Source organism: Parasteatoda tepidariorum, chromosome 4 (genome assembly GCF_982258835.1).
Source record: "Parasteatoda tepidariorum strain Cologne lab strain chromosome 4, Ptep-v5.0, whole genome shotgun sequence".
In the NCBI taxonomy this organism is placed as follows: Eukaryota; Metazoa; Arthropoda; class Arachnida; order Araneae; family Theridiidae; genus Parasteatoda; species Parasteatoda tepidariorum.
In genome coordinates, this window is record NC_141758.1 from 109708351 (window position 1) to 109731497 (window position 23147).

General features: G+C 29.0%; 1 protein-coding gene across 1 annotated transcript in view; it reads right to left on the minus strand.

Annotated features, from left to right (window-relative positions):
• Positions 1–8174: 8174 nt before the first annotated feature.
• The window catches only part of LOC147812546 (uncharacterized), a 91594-nt gene continuing 76621 nt past the window's right edge, over positions 8175–23147 (minus strand). The window contains 5 exon segments of the mRNA XM_087162347.1: positions 8175–8342; positions 14675–14843; positions 18258–18351; positions 19967–20031; positions 20912–20974. Of these exon segments, the coding sequence (XP_087018473.1) occupies positions 8198–8342; positions 14675–14843; positions 18258–18351; positions 19967–20031; positions 20912–20974 (536 nt within the window). The 3' untranslated portion in view covers positions 8175–8197.

A 23147-nucleotide genomic window follows, 5' to 3' on the forward strand; every position in this document is an offset into this window, starting at 1 on the left:
CTGCCAACCGGCATGTTTACGCAGTAAGGTGCACATTATGTCTATTATGGCTAAACGTCCTCTCGGTGGTTGTGGTGTGGAAGTTTGAAGAGAGGGGTTCATGTCTACTGTCCAAGTCGTCTGCCTAGGGTCAAAATTACTTGGCATTCCTACCATGGACGTTAAGGGATAAAACCTTAAAAATGGAACTAGATGGTTGGGTGGTGTGTGAAGTTTTTTAATCTAGTAATAACGTAGAACTTTAGTTTCTGGGGATTATTTCTTTAGTAAAAATATTAATTCTCCTGCATTTAAATTACATTATAAAGTTTTTAAAATTTTTTTTTTTGCATTTAGTTTCGTTCTATACAAATAATTATTTGATTTTTTATAACATTCAGAAATTTGTAAATTTTTCTCTTGCTTGCAACATAATTTACCAAAAATCCAATTTTTTAATTTGACTGCAATAGCTTTTAAAGGGATATTATAACCCTCTAACAGACATCAAATAAAAAAAATTTATTTTAAAAACGAAATATTTATTCAAAACCAAACGTTCTATTTTTAGAACATTGGCGTTTTAAGAATTATGTCCTCTACATTTCATTTAATTGGTATTGTGACCATATATGGCAGTACTTTTGCTTTCGTTACTTGTACCGCCGGTACAAGTAAAAAGTACGTACTTTTACTTGTACTTCGTTACTTTTTAATTTTGGTACTTTTACTTGTACTTGCGTTACTTTTTTAGGGAAAATACAAGTATTTATAACGGAAATGTCGAATGAAATCGTTACTTTTTTCTAAAACTCCTCGGTAAGCTTTCTAAAAAGAAAGAAGTTTTACATTTTTTGGGGTGTTAAATTGGAAAGAATTGTCCAAGCTGAACACCCTGCTATAACTAATTACGTAACAGAAAAAAAACCCAGGGATTTTAAATTTTCTAAAGCTGAAAACATCATGCCAATCACCAGCGACAGAAGAATTTATGGCATACATGAGCTCAAATGTCGAAACGGAAAGCATATCAATTTTGAATCGATATCCAATCGTAAAAAAATTATTTGTGAAATATAATACTGCAGTACCTTCTAGTGCTCCCGTGGAGCGCTTATTCAGCGTGGCTATAAGCACGTTCTGAGAAATTCTCGCAGCAAACTCAGTGACACCACTTTCGAAATGCAATTATTTTGCAAAATGAATAAAAATATTAATTAGCAAGTTATTTTCATTCATTTTCGAGTTTTAAGCTTTTATTTAATACATTTTAAATAAAAAATGTTGGATTTTGTTATTACGTTTTTCAATTTTCTTTTTGAACTCACTAATAATACATTTTTGTCTCAATACATTGTTTACTAAATACAACGCCCAGTCAAATCTCTAAGAACTTCAGAACTATTTGTGTTATTGAAAACTATTATAATTACTATTTTAACTCTTGAAAACTCGAAGATATTAATTTAGCCGCTGATACTAAAATTCGTTTACAAATTTTAATTATTCCGTTAGGCAGAAATGTTTGGAAAATGATTCTTGCATGACTTCAGCATCAGCCATTGTTACAAATAAAACTGTAGACTGTTCTGTTTCAACTTATACTGCACTTTCAATTATTTTTTACTAGCTCAAAGATCACAAAGCTATCTGAAATCCCGTATTTGTTTTGTTTATGTTTGTGCTTTTAAAACGCGTTTCTATAGAGTGAAACAATTTTAAATCAATGGTAATTTTAATAAATAAAAATAATGAACTAAAAATTAAAATCAATTGATAAAATTTCTTTTTCGTGCAAATCCATAAGAAGTTTGATATTAAAATTATATTTGATTTTAAAATTACATTGTACGATTATATTATAATATTCTTCCGAATTTAAAAATAAATTAATGCCCATAACTAATAATGTCCATTAAAAATAATTAAATAAATAACAACAATTTTGCAAAAACATTAAAGAACATAAGAATATTATTCAAAAAAAGTTTAGGTTACTTTGAATTTCCTAGAAATGTACTTTTAAATCGTTACTTTTTTTGCTTAGTACTTGTACTTTTACTTATACTTTTTACTCGTTACTTTTTTTAAAAATGCTTGTACTTTTACTCGTTACTGTTTAAAAGTAACGTTGCCATATATGATTGAGACTCAAGATAAATAATGATGTTCGAATAGAAATAGAGTTATAGTTGTGCTGAGGTTCATTTTCTTCTGACCATGAGTGTTAGGAATGAATTAGCAGGCGGCTCATAAGAACTCATTTATACTCAGTATTTATTTATTGAAAAATAAATACTCTCTGATAAACTGGACAATATTTTGCTTGGAAATGATGAAATGAACATTAAAAAAGGGTTTTCCAATTATTCTTATGTTATTTCTGAGTTGTTACTGAATGAGTATAAAAGAAAATAGTGTTTTATTTGTTTCATTTGCTTATTACCATTAGGAAACGCATAAAAGAAGCAATAGAAACTCATTTGAAGCTCAGTTAGAACCTGAGAAATCAGGAGACTTAATTGATGAGGAAACAGATGGAAATAATTAAGAACAATGGTTCCACTGAGCTCTAGAGTACTGCGGTTAACAGTTACTTTTCTTAATCAGTAATTGTTTTGAAATTTTTAATTATATTTAAATCTAATCTATTTTATATTTTGGTTGTATTTATGAAATCAATAAAAGTAAAATGCTAATGCAAAAGAGATCTTTTTTAAAGATATATTCAAGTAATATAATAACAATATATTGCGATATAACTGAGTCCGAAAAATCCCCTGTGATCCCAAAAAATATAAAAAATTATTAAAGTGTCCGTTAGATGACCCCCTCACATGCAGTATTTAATATTAATTAGAAAGCAAAGCAGAATATTGTCTATAATTGAAATTGACAATAGTGTACTTAAAAAGAATACCAAAAAGAATATTCCTAACCCTTCTCATATCATATTTGCCTCACAATCGATTTTAGTGACACCTGTGCTAATAATCTAGGGTAACAAGAACAAAAAAAATTTTTTTAACGATGTTTAATAAATATTTTTCATCATATGAATATATTTTTTTAAATTTTGACATATGTGCAATAGCCTAAATTTAATACCTACCAAAGGCTTCTTACGAGCCAAAAAAATATAAAAAAATCCTTAAAGTGTCCACCAAATGATCCCCTCAATAGGAGTATTTAATATTAATTCGAGAGCAATGTCTATAACTTAAATAGACAATAGGGAACTTAAAAAGTAAGCCAAAAGGAATACTCCTAACCCTTCTCATATCATATTCGCGTCAGTATCGATTTGAGCGACACCTGTGCTAATACTCTAGGGTGGAGCGGACAAAATAAAATTTTTTTAGAACTGTTTAATAAATATTCTTCAGCATATGTATATATTTTTAAAAACTTTGACACATATGCAATGACGTAAAATTAAAACCAAAGTTCTCTTGTGAACCACAAAAATATAAAAAATCATTAAAGTGTCCACCAAATGACCCCCTCAAATGCAGTATTTAATTATAATTTGAAAGCAAACGAGAACAATGTCTATAAAGTAAATAGACAATAGTGTACTAAAAAAGTAGGCCGAAAAGAATATTCCTAACCCTTCTCATATCATATTCGCCGAAGTCAAGCATCACTGGCTACGGTCAGGGTGCGGGTGGCTGACCACTTGGAACAGCCTGCGTAGGGACCGAGGGTGTGCTGTATTGGTCCTCGTTAAACTGTTCGACCGTAAAGTGCTCGATTTCGCTTGCAGGTCGTCGGGCTACCGAAGCGGGGGTGCCATCCCCTCTACAGAGGATCAAAATTGTGATGGCATGTCTTTGGATCATCCTCAACTACAACAACATTTCATATTCGCGTCAGTATCGATTTTAGAAACACCTGTGCTAATAATCTAGGGTGTTGTTGTTAATTTACGTCGCACTAGAGCTGCACAATGGGCTATTGGCGACGGTTTGGGAAACATCCCGGAGGATGATCCGAAGACATGAAATCAGCCAAAAGGATACCAGCGCGTAAAGGTTTCCAAATACGGGGCAGGTCCCAGTAGTTCAGTCCATCCTTGGAAGTGACCCTCTTGAACCATAAATCGTACGACACGAAAAACCGGTCATTATATTACGGAGTGTTTTTGTTCATTGTAAAATGTGCATTTAAACGAAATTAAGCTTAAAGTAAAGATAATGGTTGAAAACCTCGAATAGGGTAAAAATTAGCTGCCATATAAAGTTTAATTCATTTACTTATAAAATAAACAAAACTTTTTTACTCTTTTAAAGTCACGACACAATGATCGCCTGCTAAATTTTACTTATATTTCTAGATTTCTGATCTAAAAAGGTGGATAACTATTTTGTTTGTTTTATTCAATATATATTTATTATTTTTTAATGTAATTTTTTTTTTATAAAATTCAAATATTAAAAACAAAAAACAATTGGCTGTTTTTTTTATTTTTGAATTACTTGAGAAAACTTACGTCTAACTTAGAAATCTAATTTTTTTAATGTTTACTGAATTTCTTCTATTTTGTAACCAATATTTTAAGTTTTTATTAAATTTAATCTTAATGATATTACATTATAATTCTTGTTGAAAAAAAAAGGATTAATAGGGATAAATTGAAAAGAGATATTTGCCATTGAAAAAGAAGATTACGCCATTTAAAATATGAACTTTGATGGTAATACGCATTATTTGTTTTCACGAGAATTATAATGAAATTTTGCTAAAATTTTCATAATTAAATTTTAAGAAAATAACTCAAAATATTTCTTACAAAATAAAAAAATTTCAGATAAATAAAAAAAAATTTACATTACTAATTTTTTTTATAATCACTTCATATATTTTAATTAAAAAATAAAAGTAAGGTTTTCAACCATGCTCTTTAATTTAAGCGAAATATCTTTTTAATGCAGACATAAACACACTTACTGACTAGACTAGGGGTGCACAACCTGCGGCTCGAGGGCCAAATGCGGGTCTTCGACTACTGAAGTGCGGCCCGCGAGAGCTTCTAAACGCAATAAAAAAATTTTTTTAAAAATGGCAGTTTTTAATCGCACTTTTAAGTCATCACGTTTGGACACAATCAATTTTAACAGATTCTTTAGTAAATGTACGTTTAACGCGCTTTCTTGAAGCGGAATTTATCGTAAATATAAATGATATTTTTTAAACAGTTATTCCCGCTATTCTACGTGATTTTAAAAATTCCGAATTTTTATTACGACGAGAGTTTCAGATCGCTAATTTAAATAATCACTTTTTGTGCACTTTATTTGTGACGATTTCATCTTAAATCAAAGTGATTTTTTATCTTTTTCTTGCAATTCTTTCTTTTTTTTCAAAAATTTTTCTCGGCAGTTATTGCTATGTGTTCCCACGTATTATAAAAAATTCCAATTATTCTGTTACGACATGCAAATTCTAAATCATGCATTTGACGCGCTTTATTCGTGCTGAGTTCAGCATAAATATATTTTTTCCTAATTATTTCTATACTTTTCCTCGTGATTTTGACGATCCCGTTATTTAACTATGATGTTATTACGACACGTGATTGTTAATCACGCAATTAAATAATCACTTTTTGATACGGTATTACGGTACAGTTTTATCGTAAATCCTAGTTATTTTTTCTTCGTTTTTATTTCCGCAACGAATATGATTTGGTCGAATGTGGTAATGAATTGTGATTTGATCAAAAACCAAATATTCGGCAAAAAAAGAAGAAGAAAAAATCTATTGAACGCCGTACACTTGGGGCCAAACAGCAAAATCTTTCAGCAGTATTGCAACACTGAAACTAAAATTCCATTGCTCAGAATAATATTTCCTGGAAAAACGTTAATTAACTCTAAAAAATAAGGCCAATCAAGAACGTTTTTGAAAATGTCGAAAAGCGAAACAGAGAACATAAAAATCAATCTTAATTTTTGAAAATTTTTTTTAAAGCTGAGCATCTCAGTTTTTCAATTACTAGAAAAAGCCAAGAAAAAAGAATTAAGTCAACAGAAATGCTATTAAAAATTACTGCGTTATAATGAAAACGTCTAAAAAAAGTTTTTCTTTTTATTTAAAGAAAATAAAAAGATAGAAAAAATGTTCTTAATTTTTTAAGTGAAAATCTTATGCCGAAAATCTCAATTTAAATTTTTCTCATTGCCATAATTTTAGAAGAAAAAATATTGCTATAAAATAAATTTTATTTGTAACTTTATTTTTAAAAAAAATGCTGAGTCATAATAAAAATGCCTAAAAAAAGGAAAACAGAAAAAAACAAATTTTTCTTAGTTCCTGAAACAAAATTTAATACTGAAAATCACACTTTTCTATGTTACTGGTTATTTATATTACAGAACAGGGAAAGAGTGATAATAAATTAATAGTATGAGACGTTCTGTTAAAATGCTGGGTTATAATAAAAAACTGCAAAAAATGGATCCTTCTCAATTCTCAAAGTATCGAAAAAGTGACAAAATTGACTTGTCTGATTATAATTTTAAAAAAGAAAGTAAAATCTATAAAAATTCAAAAATAAGAAAAACTTAGAAAAATACATTTCTATAAAATATTCTGCCAAATATTTGACTGATCATTCCACCAACTGAATCTTTCACAGAAGGGCCAAGTACTCGTTACATCCCTCCCTAATTTAAATGCAATGTTATTGCAACTTGAGAAATTCATAAAATGGCAGAAAACGTGAATTTTTAAACTGCTCACTGTTTGTAGTTTAGATTTCAATTTTTTGTTGCTTAAGTGATCTTTTTCGATAAAAAAAAGGAAAATGTTTACGATATAAAAAATCCAATAATTAATAAAATAAAATAATAAAGTACATCACAAAATAAGCATTGAATTTTATTTTGAACTATCACAGTTTTGTTTTTATTTTAGGCTTTTGTTTAAAACCTATAAATTTTCTTCAATTAAAATATTTAATTTGAATTTATATTACTTAATTACAACTAAACTTTTTCCTACTTTCTTTCTGTGGGCTGTGCAGTTTATTTTTAATTTATTAGAATTTAATTCTAAAATGAGTTTTCATATTGCATGATATGATAAAAAAATATTTCTTTTTAATATTTCAAATATTTCTTCAATGTTTATTTATTTTGATAAATCTATTGTTCATATAATAAAAATAGCAATTTTTTTTGTAAAAAAAAAAAAAAAAAGTATAAGTATTTTTATTTTTGAATGAATTCTAATAATGGAACACTACTAAGTTATTGGTATTACTAAGTTTATTGATAAAAAAAATGGAACGCTAATGTTTAAATAAACATTATTACATTTGTCATTAACATGTCTAAATACATGTGTGGCCCTTCGTTAGCCAACCTGTTGTGCAAGTGGCCCTTCACTCAAAAAGGTTGTGCACCCCTAGACTAGACGATCGGATATTGATTCACGTTTGACACTTATTATTTCCTTTTTTTTTCTTTAAATATTTTCCCTTTTTTTATATTATTTTTTTTTAACGAAATAGACATATTTTTTTTTTAATAAACTCTACTGTTTACAAATATTATTAAAAACTATTTTATTTCATTTGCTGTATTTTTTTATAATACTTCATATTGCTTGGTATTTAAATTACATAAAAAAATCAACCACTTCAGAATATAATAGTTATTAAAAAAACATTTAAAAATTACTGCTTATAATAATAAATAAAATATAGATATTAAAAGGATACCACCAAAATATACTTCGACGTCTGTTTTTTAGACAGTTAAAATATAAAGTGTTTTTCAGAAATCTTTATATTCAATCTACAAAATCATGAAATAAATGTTCATACGTATCGAATTAAAATATAAACAACAGTTCCTCAGTTATTATCACCAATCTATTGAACACTAATGTGGATACATATTATTAAAAAAAATAATAGAATTTCTTTTTTGCCTTGACAACAAGTAACTGTTAACTGTAATACCAAGCAAGTGCACAGTCATAAGCACAAGAAACAAAAAATCTATAAAAAGGTATCTAATATTACTGAATAATAAAAAGGAATTGTTCTTTTTATACAAACAAGACATCAATCACTCTTTGTTTCTAGGATTTCACAGTGGTTCCGTCTCCTAGCTATTACTTGGAAAGAACGGCAACGTCGACAAGGGAATGGTAACTTTTAAAGAATATACCATGAAAACTAGAAATTCACAATAAACAAAATAAATATTTAATAGGAACAATCATTAAAGTAAAAGTGATAAATAAATATTTTAATTACAAATGTTGAAGTAAAACATTTTATTTCAAAATTTAAAACTCTTCTTATTTTTCGTTTTCTTAAGATCCATGGAAGATGAAACTTGATTACAAGCCTGAAATGAAAAAGAAACTGTATTTCACGATTTACATATAATAATAAAAATACACTTAAGTAAAGTTTTTGGTAGTTAAAAATCCTATAAATAAAATTTTTCTGAAAAAAATTGCAACATTTAGTTTAGGAGAGAAAACTATTACAACTTCCAAAGGCTATAGGTGACAAGAATGTTACCCAATAACTGCGTAGAAATTTGATTTTAGATATTTATTAGACCATTTATTTATCTGATGTATCAACACCGTTATGAGTAAAATTAGTTGAAGGCAAAGACTGAGTTATCCAAAGTTAATCTGACAATGATTGTTGACTTCAAAATAGACTTGAAAATTTAAATTTTCAGTTAGTAACCAGTGGCTGGTAGACTAATAACTTGGCAGCTAATTTTTCCTCCAACCAAATGAGTCAATAATCAATACTGAAAGGTCATTTTTATTTAATTAATGATCCCGATCATTAAGACACAGTTCCCAGTAGAACACCGAAGTCAAGCATCACTGGCTGGAGTCAGTAAGCGGGTAGGTGACCACTTTGATCATCGGTCCTCGTTAAACTGTTTTACCATAAAGTGCTCGCGCACAGGTCATCGGGCTACCAAAACGGAAGAGCCACCCTTATGAAAAAATCGAGGTATAAATGAGGTATAAACGAGGTATATTTTAAAGGTATAAAGGAGGTTGTTGTTTAAATACGTCGTAAAGGTTGAAAAGGGTGCAAATGAATACCTCAAAATCAACCTCAAATATACCTTAAATATACCTCCAGAGGTATATGTTTCAGCCTGAAGTATATTTTTTTACACTTGTGGAAGTATTTATTCAACAACCTAAGGTGTGTTATTTTACACTTCAGGTTATTATAAATCAACCTCAGGTGTATTTTGTTCGACTTAAGGTAATTATTTTTCAACCTCAGGTATCCAATTTTATGCTTGTAGAGGTAGATATTTTTCAGCCTATGGTGTGTCATTTTACACTTCAGCTTATAATAAATCTACCTCAGGTGTATTTTGTTCGACATCAGGTAATTGTTTTTCAACCTCAGGTATATAATTTTATGCTTGTAGAGGTATATAATTATCAACCTGTGGTGTGTCGTTTTACACTTCTGGTTGTTATAAATACCTCAAATGTATTTTGTTCTACCTCATGTAATTATTCTTCAACCTCAGGTATATAATTTTATGCTTGTAGAGGTATATATTTTTCAACCTAAGGTGGGCCATTTTACACTTCTGGTTGTTATAAATCAACCGGAAGTGTATTTTCAACAATTGGGAAGGTTATTTTTAATCAGCGCCATGTGTTCCATGTTCTACCTTAAGTTATTATTTCGTAACCTCAAGTATATATTTTTGTATTTTTAGAAGTATTAATTTATCAACCAAAGATGTTTTTTTTTAGCACTTGCGAAGGTGAGGTGTTATACGGACCACCTAGTTTATTAATTTTTAGACTCACTATATAAAAAATATAATATATATAAAAAGATATTATATATATTATATGAAAAATAATGTACATTACATTTTTTTCACTAGTAGAGATCATTTATCAACCTGAAATTTTTAATATTAAACCTTCGGCAGTAATTGCTTCTTTTGTTAAGCTATAAAAGAAAGTTTCAAATGCATAATTCTTCTATAATTTTAATAGATTAATTTAAATCATCTTAAAATAACGCTTATCCAAATTCTACAGTTAGTAAAAATTATTTATGGGAACTCATACTCGTATATTTAGAAGATAGTTGTCTAAGGTGCTTGAATTTTTAAAGCTGTAAAACTACAGATTTAAATAATTAGTCAGCTGAAACTCAAAGTACTTTTATTTAAAACTAAAATTTCACTTTTTTTACAAACCAACAAAATTATTTTAAATACTGTTTCCGTCTACATGTTGAAACTTGTAATTATTGGAACCTAAAAGGAAAAAAAATATAAATTAGTAAGAAAGTCATATTTACAATAATAGGGGCAGGTCTTAAAATATTAGAAAGTATTTTTTTTATCATTTAAATTAACTGGATGAAATTAATTTTCCTTTTCAGATAAATATCTTCTGCCATTTCTATTCAATCCTCGTAGCTAAAAGCATGACATGTATCACAGCCACAAAATAAAATACACTGAAGACAGTATTACCATTAACAACATTTACAGAAATTCAAATATACAGGGTGTTTATAAAGTCTCGGACCCATTTTGATGTTTAATAACTCATAAAATAATAAAGATAGATTAAAATTAATAACATAAATGGTTAGATAGACTCAAAAACTTTCATGAACCTTGTCAATGAACTTCCACGTGTGCCCCCTTCGTCGCACGGAGCATATCAAGTCGATAGTCAATTTCACGCCAGGTAGCGGCAAGCATGTCGGCATCCACAGAGGCTATTGCGGTTGTAATTCTGGCTTTTAGGCCATCAATGTTCGACACGATCCTCCTGTAAACATTGTCCTTTATAAATCCCCAAAGAAAAAAGTCCAGCGGCGTTATATCAGGTGATTTGGGTGGCTAAGGAATTGGACCTCCTCGCCCAATCCATCTTCCTGTAAAATGGTCATTCAAAGAACTACGAACTATGATACCCCAATGAGGTGGTGCACCATCTTGTTGCAAAAAGACATTTGGCTGAAGCTCTTCTAGTTGTGGAAATACGAAGTTTTCCAACATGTCTAAGTATACGACTGATGAGATTGTCTTTTCTGTAAAAAAGAAAGCTACCTCTCGTGAAATTGACTATCGACTTGATATTCTCCGTGCGAAGGGGGCAATCGTGGAAGTTCATTGACAAGGGTCATGAAACTTTTTGAGTCTATCTAACCATTAATGTTATTTATTTTAATCTATCTTTATTATTTTATGAGTTATTAAACATCAAAATGGGTCCGGGACTTTATAAACACCCTGTATAAATCCAATCTTATTATGCAATTTTAACACTTTTTATTTTTCCATACATCTGTAACATTATGGTACTTGTAAGTTTAATAATTAGATTTTCTTCCCTTTCTTTTTTAAAAATCTTTAAACTCAATAAACCTAGTTTATATTTTTCAACTTTTTGTCAGACTTCATGAAACCAGCAGCTTTTTTTTAAATTTTTGACGCTGATTCTGAAAAGGACTTATGTTATTGTCAATCACATCAGAGTTTCTTAAAAAATAGCTATTTTAAAAATTTTTAATCAATGTAATCAAGAATCTACAATCGTTTAATAAATTAAAATTTTGAAGTTATGTACCAATTTTTATTCTTTTTTTACACTCAATCGAATAGAACAAATTACAAGCTGATAAGGAGCATTTATTTTAAAGTTGTGAGTAATTTTATGTGAGGAAAATGTCTGAGAGAGAATGATTTGAAATAATACTTTAAAAATAAGTTGAGTATAATATCTCCTATATAACTTATAATACCGAGCAGAATAAAACTAATAGTTAGTTGTTACAAATACTTGTTTAAATATAAATACCCATCCCATAGGATGAAACTCAAAATAATGCATATTACTTTCAACAATAAATGTTTTTATTTGCAATTGATTTTATTCAATTCAGGATTAAAATTGCATACTATACTGACTTATTTCTAAAATATTTAAGATTTCCGAAATTCGCACATTTTTGAACTAGTGAACCATAAACAGCTGCATGAAAAAGCTCATAACCTTGAAACAAATTGTCATATAAACTTGAAATCGGATTTAATTTCATTCTGCCCAATATTCTAATAAGTAATAACAATCTGCTTAGTAAATAATTAACGTGGGTAAAATGCGAGAAAATAATATATAGTGAAAATAGCAGTTTTGTGATCAAACATGAAGAAGTGAGCTAGTACAGTTACTAGTTTTCAATCATCAAATATCTAGCAAACTGTTGTTATCAACAATTACATAAATTCTGTAGTTTATTAGGAGAGATTACTTTTTCTTTTAGGTATAAATTCAGAACTATGTCCTAGGGGAAGGCTGAGCAGTAGCTTGCTTGTCTCTTCTTCTGCGCCGCTGCGCATGTGCTATTTACAACCTAGGTCATCTCAGCAATATCAGGGAACTGTGGATAAGCTCTGTAAATATATATATAAAAACTTTGTATATATATAAACAATAATATAAACTTTGCAACAAATATCCAAACGATAAGCATACAGCTATAGTAGAATTCCAAAGCAAAATTGCTATTTTAAAAATCTTTCAATTTTCAATGATTTATTTATAAGAGAAATTGTGAACATTTTTCTCAATTAATCAGCGTGCATACTGCTACGTTAAAACATATACATTTAAGCAAAATAAAAAGAATAGTTCTATTTTACTGAACTACAAACAATAAAATATACTGTGCATAACCTGCTGTAACGATTCACCAGTAATGTTACCCAAAACAGTGACGAGAAATATTTCGGTTATTCTCTCTTATTGCTAAGCCTACAACGATAGCCTCTAAGAATATCCTCCAACTTAAATTATTTAAGATCAGGACGCGTCGTTAAAACAAAAATAATAAAATTTAAGTTTCAAAATCGAAGCATATTTGATTAAAAGTGATAAAACTAAATTAATAAATGTCAAGCACACTTACCGAATTTCGAATAGACTTTCGATTGTCAACACACACGCCATTTGCCGGCTCGCGTGGAACTCTGGGAAGTGAGTTAGTTAATATGAAGTGTACATTAAGCAACCTTAAAACAAGCTTAGGTATAAATAAAATGACTTCAACACCTCAATAAATGCCTCACTCTCTTTAGTTGAAATAAGGTATATTTTTTTATGCCTCATAAATACCTCAATATCGTTAGTAGGAAAAAGGTATATTTTTTATACCTCGTAATTACCTCACTCTCGTTAGTTGAAATAAGGTTGATTTTTTTATACCTCATAAATACCTCTTTTGTTACAAGTGTAAGAGAAACAACCTCGTATACCTTAAAAATCATCTTATCAGTCTGGATGATTTGAAGTGAATTTCAAACAACCTCAAAATAAGCTTAGGTATAAATAAAATGACTTCATATACCTCAATAAATACCTTTTTATCGTTAGTTGAAATAAGGTAAAAATTTTTATACCTCAAAAATACCTCTTTTGTTCCAAGTGTAAGAAAATAAACCTGGTATACCTTAAAAATCTCCTTATCAGTCTGGTTGATTTGAAGTGAATTTTAAACAACCTCAAAATAAGCTGAAGTATGTATAAATCAACCTCGTACACCTTAATTACAACCTTTACGAGGTATAATTTTTATTGCTGTTTTCTCTGCAACCTTAAATATACCTCAAATATACCTCAAAACAACCTTAATACCTCAAAAATACCTCAAATCAACCTTAAATATACCTTAAATTTTCATAAGGGCAGGATCAAAATTGTGATGTCTTTGGATCATCCTCGGGGATGTTTCCCGGACCGTCGCCCCATTGTGCAGCTCTAGTGCGACCGTAAATAAAAGAAAGCTATGAATGTTGTAAAATGTTTTCGTTAAATGTTCACGGAATGGTTTACTGCATTCATCTAAACTATCCTTTACTATATTTCGGGTAAAAGTACGCAATGCCTCTGTGGCTGAGCATTATCTACGGTCCCTAGCCAAATTATTAGACGCACTATAAGATTCTATGCAAAATCTTAATTATTAGGTGATACTATACAGCTTTATTGCTTTTACGCGGTTTGCACTTGTTTACGTTTAAATTAAACGATATATAATGTAAATTCGACGATGGATTATATAAATATTTATTATATCAGGTATTATATGAGTACATTATTATTAATTCGACCAAATCATTAGACGCACTGTAGTGTTTTAATAACTGCATGCTTTGCACGAGTGTATTTGCGATACTTTTATATTTAAACATACATGTAATGAGTGCTATTCTAGAGATTTTTCATATACTTCCTATTTGTAATTATTTTTAAAGTATTGCATTAAAATGTTAACCAATTAATACACGAACGCAAACAAGTGCAAACTGGTTTCAGTCGTGTAAGTTAGTTGATAATTTATATAGAATCTTTAGTGCGTCAAATAATTTGACCAGGAACTGATACTAGGCAAAATCGTGGCAAAATCTAGGCAAATCAACATGATTCGAAGCTTGAAAATATGCGCCCATCCTCAAGACTCGCCAGATGTGAATGAGGCATAAATATATTCCTCACTCACATCATGGAGTCTTGAGAATGAGCACCTGTTTTTAAGCACTCAAAACACTTAGACTTTTATTATCATCAGCATATTTTTTTTAAGCAAATGAAGTTTTATACATATTGTCAGTGGATAAATACAATATAAAATGGTAGATTTCCGAACCTGTGCAATATTTCCTTCATTTGGACCTTCAGATCCCGAATCAGAAATTTCTCGTTTGACAGGAGTTTTTCTGTCCAGTTCTTCCTCATCTTCATCATATTGTATTGGAAATGAAGATTCAGATATCTACCTCTTAATCGGCATTTGAGACTTTCTGACAGTTTATTTTCTGTAAGTCAATGGTAATTGTATTAAATAGATTCAAATTCAATTATGAATGCAAGTTTTCTAAAAAAGAAATAAACCTTTTGCTAACTTATGGAATGAAAGATTTTTCTGTAATATTAAAGTAAGCAAAAGACATAAATCCACTACAATATTAATCTAAGAGCCGTGATGGCTCAGGTGATAGAGCGTTCGCATTCTCATGAGCTGAACCGGGTTTGAATCCCAGCTGGTCGATACGAATTCCGCATTCGCCTTGCACCGACCACATTACTGACGTAAAATATCCTCAATGGTAGACGGATCAGAGGTTAGAGTCCTCTTGCCATCAGGCTGACCTTGGGAGATTTTGCTCGCCATGTAACCCAAATGTGGGTTAGTTCCATCAAAAACTCCTCCACGAAGGCAAATTTCTCACGCTACTTGATACAGGAGTTCCCTTGTCTTCCAGATTAGGTTCAAAATTACAAGGCTACGGCATTAGTAGTCGTGAACCATAAAATCGGGTCGGCTGTTCAATGACAATTTTGAAATAAAATACTTATCCAAAATCTTAATTTCTATAAAATAATTCATGATAACGTAGTCACCTTCATCATAATGTAGGGATTATTTTTATTCAAGATGCTTTTTCTAAGATATGGGGATAGATTTGTGCAATAACTTCAGCAGTAATAGTTAACACGAAATTTAAAATGGTACAATACCATAAACAACAGTTTTTTTCTTCAAACAATAGAATACACTTCAATATACTTTAACTGTAAGAAGATCAACCAATCTTAAAAAATTTAAAATAATGTTTTAAGTTTCATTACAAAGCAAATAAAGCAATTAATGAAGAAAATAATAAAAATATGAAACAGTTACTAAATGCACATTTTAAAAACATGAAAATTATGTGCTTTTTACAGTTCTTATATATATTGCATAATTTTGTAATTGAAACTAAAACCCATAGAAAATACACAGCATTTTGTATCTTATATAATATGTCGTTTGGTTATTCTGTAAAAAATTTAAAAATACATTAAAAAAATTTAAAATAAATGGATGTGTATAAAGGTACTTTGAAAGTACCTTTATACACATCCAGGGTGTATAACCAAATTTTTCAACAAAAAAAGCACCTTTTAAGTACTTTTTAAGCACTTAAAAATATTTTTAAGCACTATACATTAAAAAAATGCAAAATAATTTTCAAAGATTTTACATGATCATGATAAAATAACCAGTTTCTGACAAAGAACTATTTTCTTGATTATATTAGCCATTATAAAACGATGAAGAGGTTTTTCCGTTTGATATCAGAGGGAGGAAAATGATGCCCGAAATTGAGAATATCTTGCAAAATGCAGCAGAGTTTCAGAGAAGAAAAAGCAAAATAAAAGAAGAAAATTAATAAAAAAACAAACAAATGTAACATAAAAAATAATTAATTATTAATTTACAATAAAAACAATTATTATCTTCCAAAGCAAAGCAGATTATGCAAATGAGACTTAGAATCTTGCTTTAAACAGAAAAAAATAATTTAATTATGTTAAATCTTAGTGGCATAATACAATTAATTATGCATTTTGGTGTCAGATGTAAAAAATCTAAAGTGTATCGAGATTTTTTTTTTTTTTAATCAAAATGCAATATGTTTCAACACATTTGTGCAAAATAACCTGTCTTGTTACAGTTTACTATAATAATTATTTATTGTATTTTCTGTTATTAGTGCGATTTTTTTTAAAAAGAAACTGCACTTGTGAGAGATTCATTAATAGAGGTTAAAAATTTTAAATGATACAGCCTTTCATTTAACAGCTTTTAACTTATTGAAACTGATATTTAAAAGTTAATAGTCATTATTTCCAAATCTTCAATTTTTTACTTTGAACATGATACCTTGTTTGTTTAAAATTATCAAGTTTAAAATTTTGGTTACCGAAAGACCTTACGGTGCAATTGCCAAACTAGAAATTTGTACGTGTACAATGCAGAACATAAAACTAAACTTCTTGCTTTCCTAATAAACTCATATGAAATTTTTTTTTCTATATTCTATGTTTATACATAATTCAACATGTTTCTCATACATTCCTTAGTTTTTGCAAGCTCTTTTAGGGTAAAAGAGGAAACAGTTATCAACTTTGGAATGCAAGCAACATTTACAAACTTTCACTGCACAATTCCAATTTTGAACCAATTGTCAAATATTTACCAACTAAACAATACAATTAAATATTAACATATAGTTGGTTTGCAAAAGAACTTTCTTTTTAAATAAAATGTGTTGTAAAAGGTTATAATGAGATTGTGAAAATTCTCATCAATGCAACGATTTTTAGACAAACATTGCTGTTAGCGATTGTAAGAAAATGAGTGATTAGTTGGCTTTGCTGAGAAAGAACAATTTACAGATTTCATTGGATGACAATACAAAAGCTTTCAGAAAAGAGTCCAATAAAAAATATATTATTAAATTATAATCAACTAATTTTTGGAGAATTTTATAAAGTTATTAAACATTTTGAATTGTTTCCCCAGAAGAAAAAATACTCCCAAAGAGTTGAAACAAACTTGAACGATAACTGGAATCAACCCATGGACTAGAAGAAAGAAAAAAAAACATTTATAAACAGAAGCTAACCCATTCTTCTGTCTCCACCACAATCTTTGCCTTTAATGAACTGCATAGTCCCATAGTTTCCAAAGAGGTCAAAGGTTTCTCCATTCATTTAGCAACTGTGAGAGAGTTTTTATGTGGCATTCTAGTTTAACAGGGTTATAATAGTAAATTTTAAAGCGAGCAAAATATTACTAATATGATGCTATTTCAGCTGTTTGGTGATAAATTTCCATTTAAAAAAGACGGGGTAAAATAATTTAAATTAGGAAAAAAAAATTCATCGTTTCTTTAAAATTCCCGATTTTTCCATGTTTTTATCTAAATTCCTCAAATTTTTCCAGTATAAAAAAATTTCCAAAAAATTCCAGGTGGGTTGCGACCCTTATTGTATATAAAGCAAGTATTGCGTATGATTGTGCAAATAAAATGTTCCAAATGGCAAAAAATAAACTTGTCCCAGACTTTTGTCATATTACAACAATTTTGGACTGTTTTTGACACTTTCAACAGGTTTTTGATGTGTCATATCAAAAACCAGTTATTGATGTCAAAAACCAAATTTTTTTCAAAATTGCAAAAAAGAGAGAGAGAAAGACTGATAGTCAAAATCTGTCTTTAAACGTCAAGATTAAAATTGGAAGAGAAGGTTCCAAAATAAAAAATTTATAAAAGTCTGTTTGAATATGATCAAACACATTTTTCTTTAAACTTCCTCAATTCCTTTATATTTAATTGTTATAAACAGAGATTATTTTTAAATTATATTCAGCTAAAACAATAATAATAATAATAACTTACTCTGAAGTTCCAAAACTTTTTTTCTTTCGACGGAACAGTCTTGCATGTCTCTTTGAACATTCAAAAACGAATCGACAATATCAGCATCAGAAACCTGAAACAGATTAACTAAAAATGAGTTTATTTCTTGAGTTTAAAAAGTAATAAAGTTGACACAATACATATACAGCTCAATAGATATATACTTGCATGCAGTAACAATTTTGAAAGGTAAATTTAAAATGTCAATTTAGTTAATAGGTAATAAAAAAGTTGTTTCTTTTTTAAATGGTAGCTTTCACAGAGTATTCAGTAGCCTGGAACTTTAAAAAAGTGACTTAGGAACCAAAAATATTTTTTCTTTATATACCTATATATAACTGTCGGTGAACAGCCGACCCAAATTTTTCGGTTTACAACTACTAATGTTCCACTCCGTAGCCTTGCAATTTTGGACCTGATCCAGAAGACAGGGAAACTCTGAATCAAGTATTGGGAGAAATTTTGCCTTTGTGAAGGACTTTTTTATGGAACTAACTCGTATTTGCGTTATATGGAGTGGAAAACCACAAAAACCTTTCACGGTTAGTCTGACGGCAAGGAAACCCTCACCCATGATCCATCTACCACTGAGGATACTTTACATCAGCACTGTGCAAGCCGGGTGCGGTATTTGTATCGGCGAGCCATCGCTGCGATTTGAACCCGGTTCACTTCATTGGAAAGTGAAGGCTCTATCCTCTGAGCCATCACGGCTCATTTTTTTTTTAAATAAGAGGAACTTTTTTTGAAAAAAATGACAAGTTTATTTAAAATCTGCCTTTTTTTATAAGAAAAGTATGTACATAGTCCTTGCCAACTTGAGGATGATTTTCTCCAGTTGTAGTAAAATAAAAATTTTATTACTACTATCAGCAGAAATATCTGTTTTATTTGGCTCAGAGTTGAAAAATAACATTGTATTAATTTTCATCCACTTTTATAAATATTAATCCTTTAATATGTAGTGGTGGTCCAAATCATTTTAAATAAAATTTAAAAATCCAAGAAAGTAATAAAAAGCATAAACTTTACTACAAATTTAAATGCATTTAAAATTTTATAGAAACTGCGTAAAAATCGGCAGTTATGTATATAGTGACAGGTTGCGTAGCCAAATCTATCAACAAGAAATAAGCATCTTTTAAGTACTTTCAAGCACTTAAAATATATTTTTAAGTACTATATACACTAACAAAATGCAAAATAATTTTCAAAGACTTTGCATGATCATGATAAAATAACTAGTTCCTGACAAAGAACTTATATTAGCCATTATAAAATGATAAAGAGATTTTTCGGATCGATATCAGAGGGTGGAAAATGAAGCCTGGAATTGAGAATATCTTGCAAAATGCAGCTCAGTAGTACATGAGAGTGCAATCTCACCGAACCCAGTTCAGTAGACACACATGAGGACTCGCAAGTATTTCATCAAACATGTAAAATGATTGGCGCTTTCATAAGCTAGGGACCGACGGTGCGCCATAATAGATTGTGATTGAATGAATTGTGAAAACGTTGCATAGAACAATGTGAAAAGCACGCTTTTGCATAATTTGTGGTGAAAATCGACATGGTGAAGGAAAAAATCTCATTTTCGAAAAGGGAAAATTAGGCACTTTTTAAAAACATCCAAATAAAAAAGCACTCTCAAGAGGTTTTGAAAAATGAAAATCGAAAATAAGCACCTTTAAGCACTTTTTAAAAACGCTACACACCATGAGTGATATCAGATGTTTCAACAGAGATATACCTAAATAAAAGTAATGAATGAACACAGGCTTGCAACTAATTAAGATCTTCAAAAAATTGATAATTAAGGCTGAAAATCATACTTTTGTATTAAAACGATTCAAATTTTTGCAAAAATAAGCATAAAAAGGCACATAAAAATTAAGTTATATTCCTAATTAAAATTTAATTTTATTACTATAAACTTTTTGTAAACTGTACAAACCAATGTCAATCAACATCTTTCATACAGCTAGAAGACTGGTCATCTTTATAAAACTATAATGAATTAACACTTGGGCCACCGCAACTCATTGTAAACATATTTTTATAGGATGAGTTAGAATTTGATAATGCTACTATGATTTAATCATGCAAAATTTTACCACCAAAAAGAAAAAGTTAGAATGCATTTTTGTACAATTTTGTGATAGATTAATACCAAATTGCACAAGAAACTAGTCTAGCAAAAATTCCCTTAATCAGCGCCAACCCATCTAAATTGGAAAAAAAAGTGGAAGAAATCCCTCATTCTATGTTTGACAAAAAAAAAGAAACGAAACAAAAAATGAGCACCAGCATCAGGTAGTCATTTGATACAAATTTTTTTAAAAAAAACAGGGTCTTCAGGGACTAAATGTTAAAAACAAAGGATAGAAAAGGAATCAAAATGAAAAAGGGTACTTTACAGGACCAAAACTCGAAGCATACCGCTTTTATAAAACTTCATCGAAAATTAAAAGATGGAATACTCAAAATAAATGTGAAATTATTAAAAACAAAGTGAACTCTAACTAGATAATTCTAAAAAGAGTAAAAAAAAAACAATAAATGGAAAAATTTAAAAATATTAAAAAAAAAATAGACAAGTACAGTTTGCAGGCATAAAATCATATACTTACTAACATTTGTATTATTCATTAGATTAAAGGCATTTAAGTTCATTTTATAATTCAGTAAAATATCTGGAAAATAAGGAAAATATGTTACATCTATGAATGAGTTTATTTGTGCTCTTTCAAATACATGCTTGCAAGATATAAATTTTAAAATAAATAGAAAAATAATAGGTTAGATAATAGAAAAAAAACCACTTTTTTTAAAATCTTTGTAAAAATAATTAATTATTTATTATTGTGAGATAAGAAAACAAATAACTATATGATTTGGTATTTTGGAGTAATTTGTAACAACTAATTTTAATTGAATTTGGATTTATTTGAAACAACAATTTTAGTTTTGAAATAATTGGTACAATTATAATTTTGTAGTAATTTGGAAAAATAATCTATTATTATCCACTAAAAATTATTGTAAGAATAATTTTTGTATAAATAATTTAATGTTTGTCTTTCATACGTGGTGAAAAAAAGAATAACCAATATATTAGTACTGAACAACACTACAAAATCATGCACAAAACTAAAATATATATACCAACACAATTATGTAGCTAAATTAATTCCAATATTTTTGATTAATTATTATATTTTGCCATTTCAGGTGGCTTTATGTTATTAGATTAAGCAAAACTAATTCTTAGTAGCTCATCCCATCAAATTAAAGATTAATTCCATTCATCACTTGGCATGATGCTGTTGCTTGAAGTCAACTCATGAAAGTTAAAATTTACCACAATAAACCAATATTCTACGGAACTTATTTATTTTGAGGGACCGTAAAAAACTTTCCACGCTACCTAGATTTAATCCACCCTGAATTGATGCAGTTTTAATAGGCACCAAATGCACTAATATAATACAGGGTGGTTAAAATTAAACGCACAGTACTCAGAGGCTCATAGCTCCGGTTCTACTGGACAGATCCGAATGAAATTTAAAATATACGTTATGTAGAACATGCGCTCGAGGTTTTTGCAATAAAAAAAAAGTTGAAATTTTTGCCGAAAATTTCGTCGAACTTTTGTCGAACTTTAAAACTTTTGGCGAAAATTTCAACTTTTTTTATTGCAAAAACCTCGAGCTCATATTCTACATAACGTATATTTTAAGTTTCATTCGGATCTGTCCAGTAGAACCAGAGCTGTGAGCCTCTGAGTACTGTGCGTTTAATTTTAACCACCCTGTACATTGTATCTATATTAGTATCTTTGGTACTTATTCAAACTACGCCAATGAATACAACAGCAGTGGTACCTCTTACCAAAATTAATTAAGCAACATTTGATTATATTGATGTGTGATTATTTATATTGTTTCTCCTTAACAAATTAGTTCCATTTTTCATTAATTTTGGTTTATAGAGTACTTAGTTTATTTTTTTAAAATTTTAACTAGTAAGTATTACCAAAATTAAGTGACCATTATTGGAAGCAGAAATTATAAGGCAATTTTTTACTTTCCTTCTAAATGAACTAGTACCAATAATCCATTAATTTTGCTTTTTTAGTAAATATATTAATTTTTTATATATCCTTTTTGGTTAACTGGGTGCAAGTAAATTCAACTATTTTTTTACTTTCTCTTATTATTTTAATTAAGATTTGTGAACACCCATTTTGTTGTGTTTAAATGTAATAAAAAACAGTAAAAAAAGAAAACCCAAATAGATGCTATTTAAAAATAATTACACAAACAAGAATTGAGTAATTATTTATATTGAGTTTGAATGATTGTGAAATACTGAGTCACTGCCTTAAAAATAATGGTTAGAATCAGTTTCTTTGGAAGAAAAAAAAAAGACTTGGGATTATTTTTTTTCTTCGTAAAACCTGTATGCTTTATATTGAAAAAAAAATCCAAATAGATATTATTTAAAAATAATTATACAAATAAGAATTGTGTGATTATTTATATTGATTTTGAATGATTATTATCATTGTTGTGCATGGTCAATAAAATATTTGTCAACAAATGTATGCTTTAGCACAAAATAACAGTTTAGCTCAGTCTACTGACAAATATTTGGATCTCTTGTTTAAACTATACAAAATCTAATTTATATTTATGTAAGTTTAGGCTTGAAACCTTTTTCATTGTAGGGAATGAGTGAATGATCAGAAACAAACTGATCAGAGAATTTTTGAGTGCCACAATTTTATTGACGTAAAAATTATTCCAATAGTCCTAACCGATCTGCCATAAAACACTAAAATATTTAACTGGTCGTTCGAGTTAA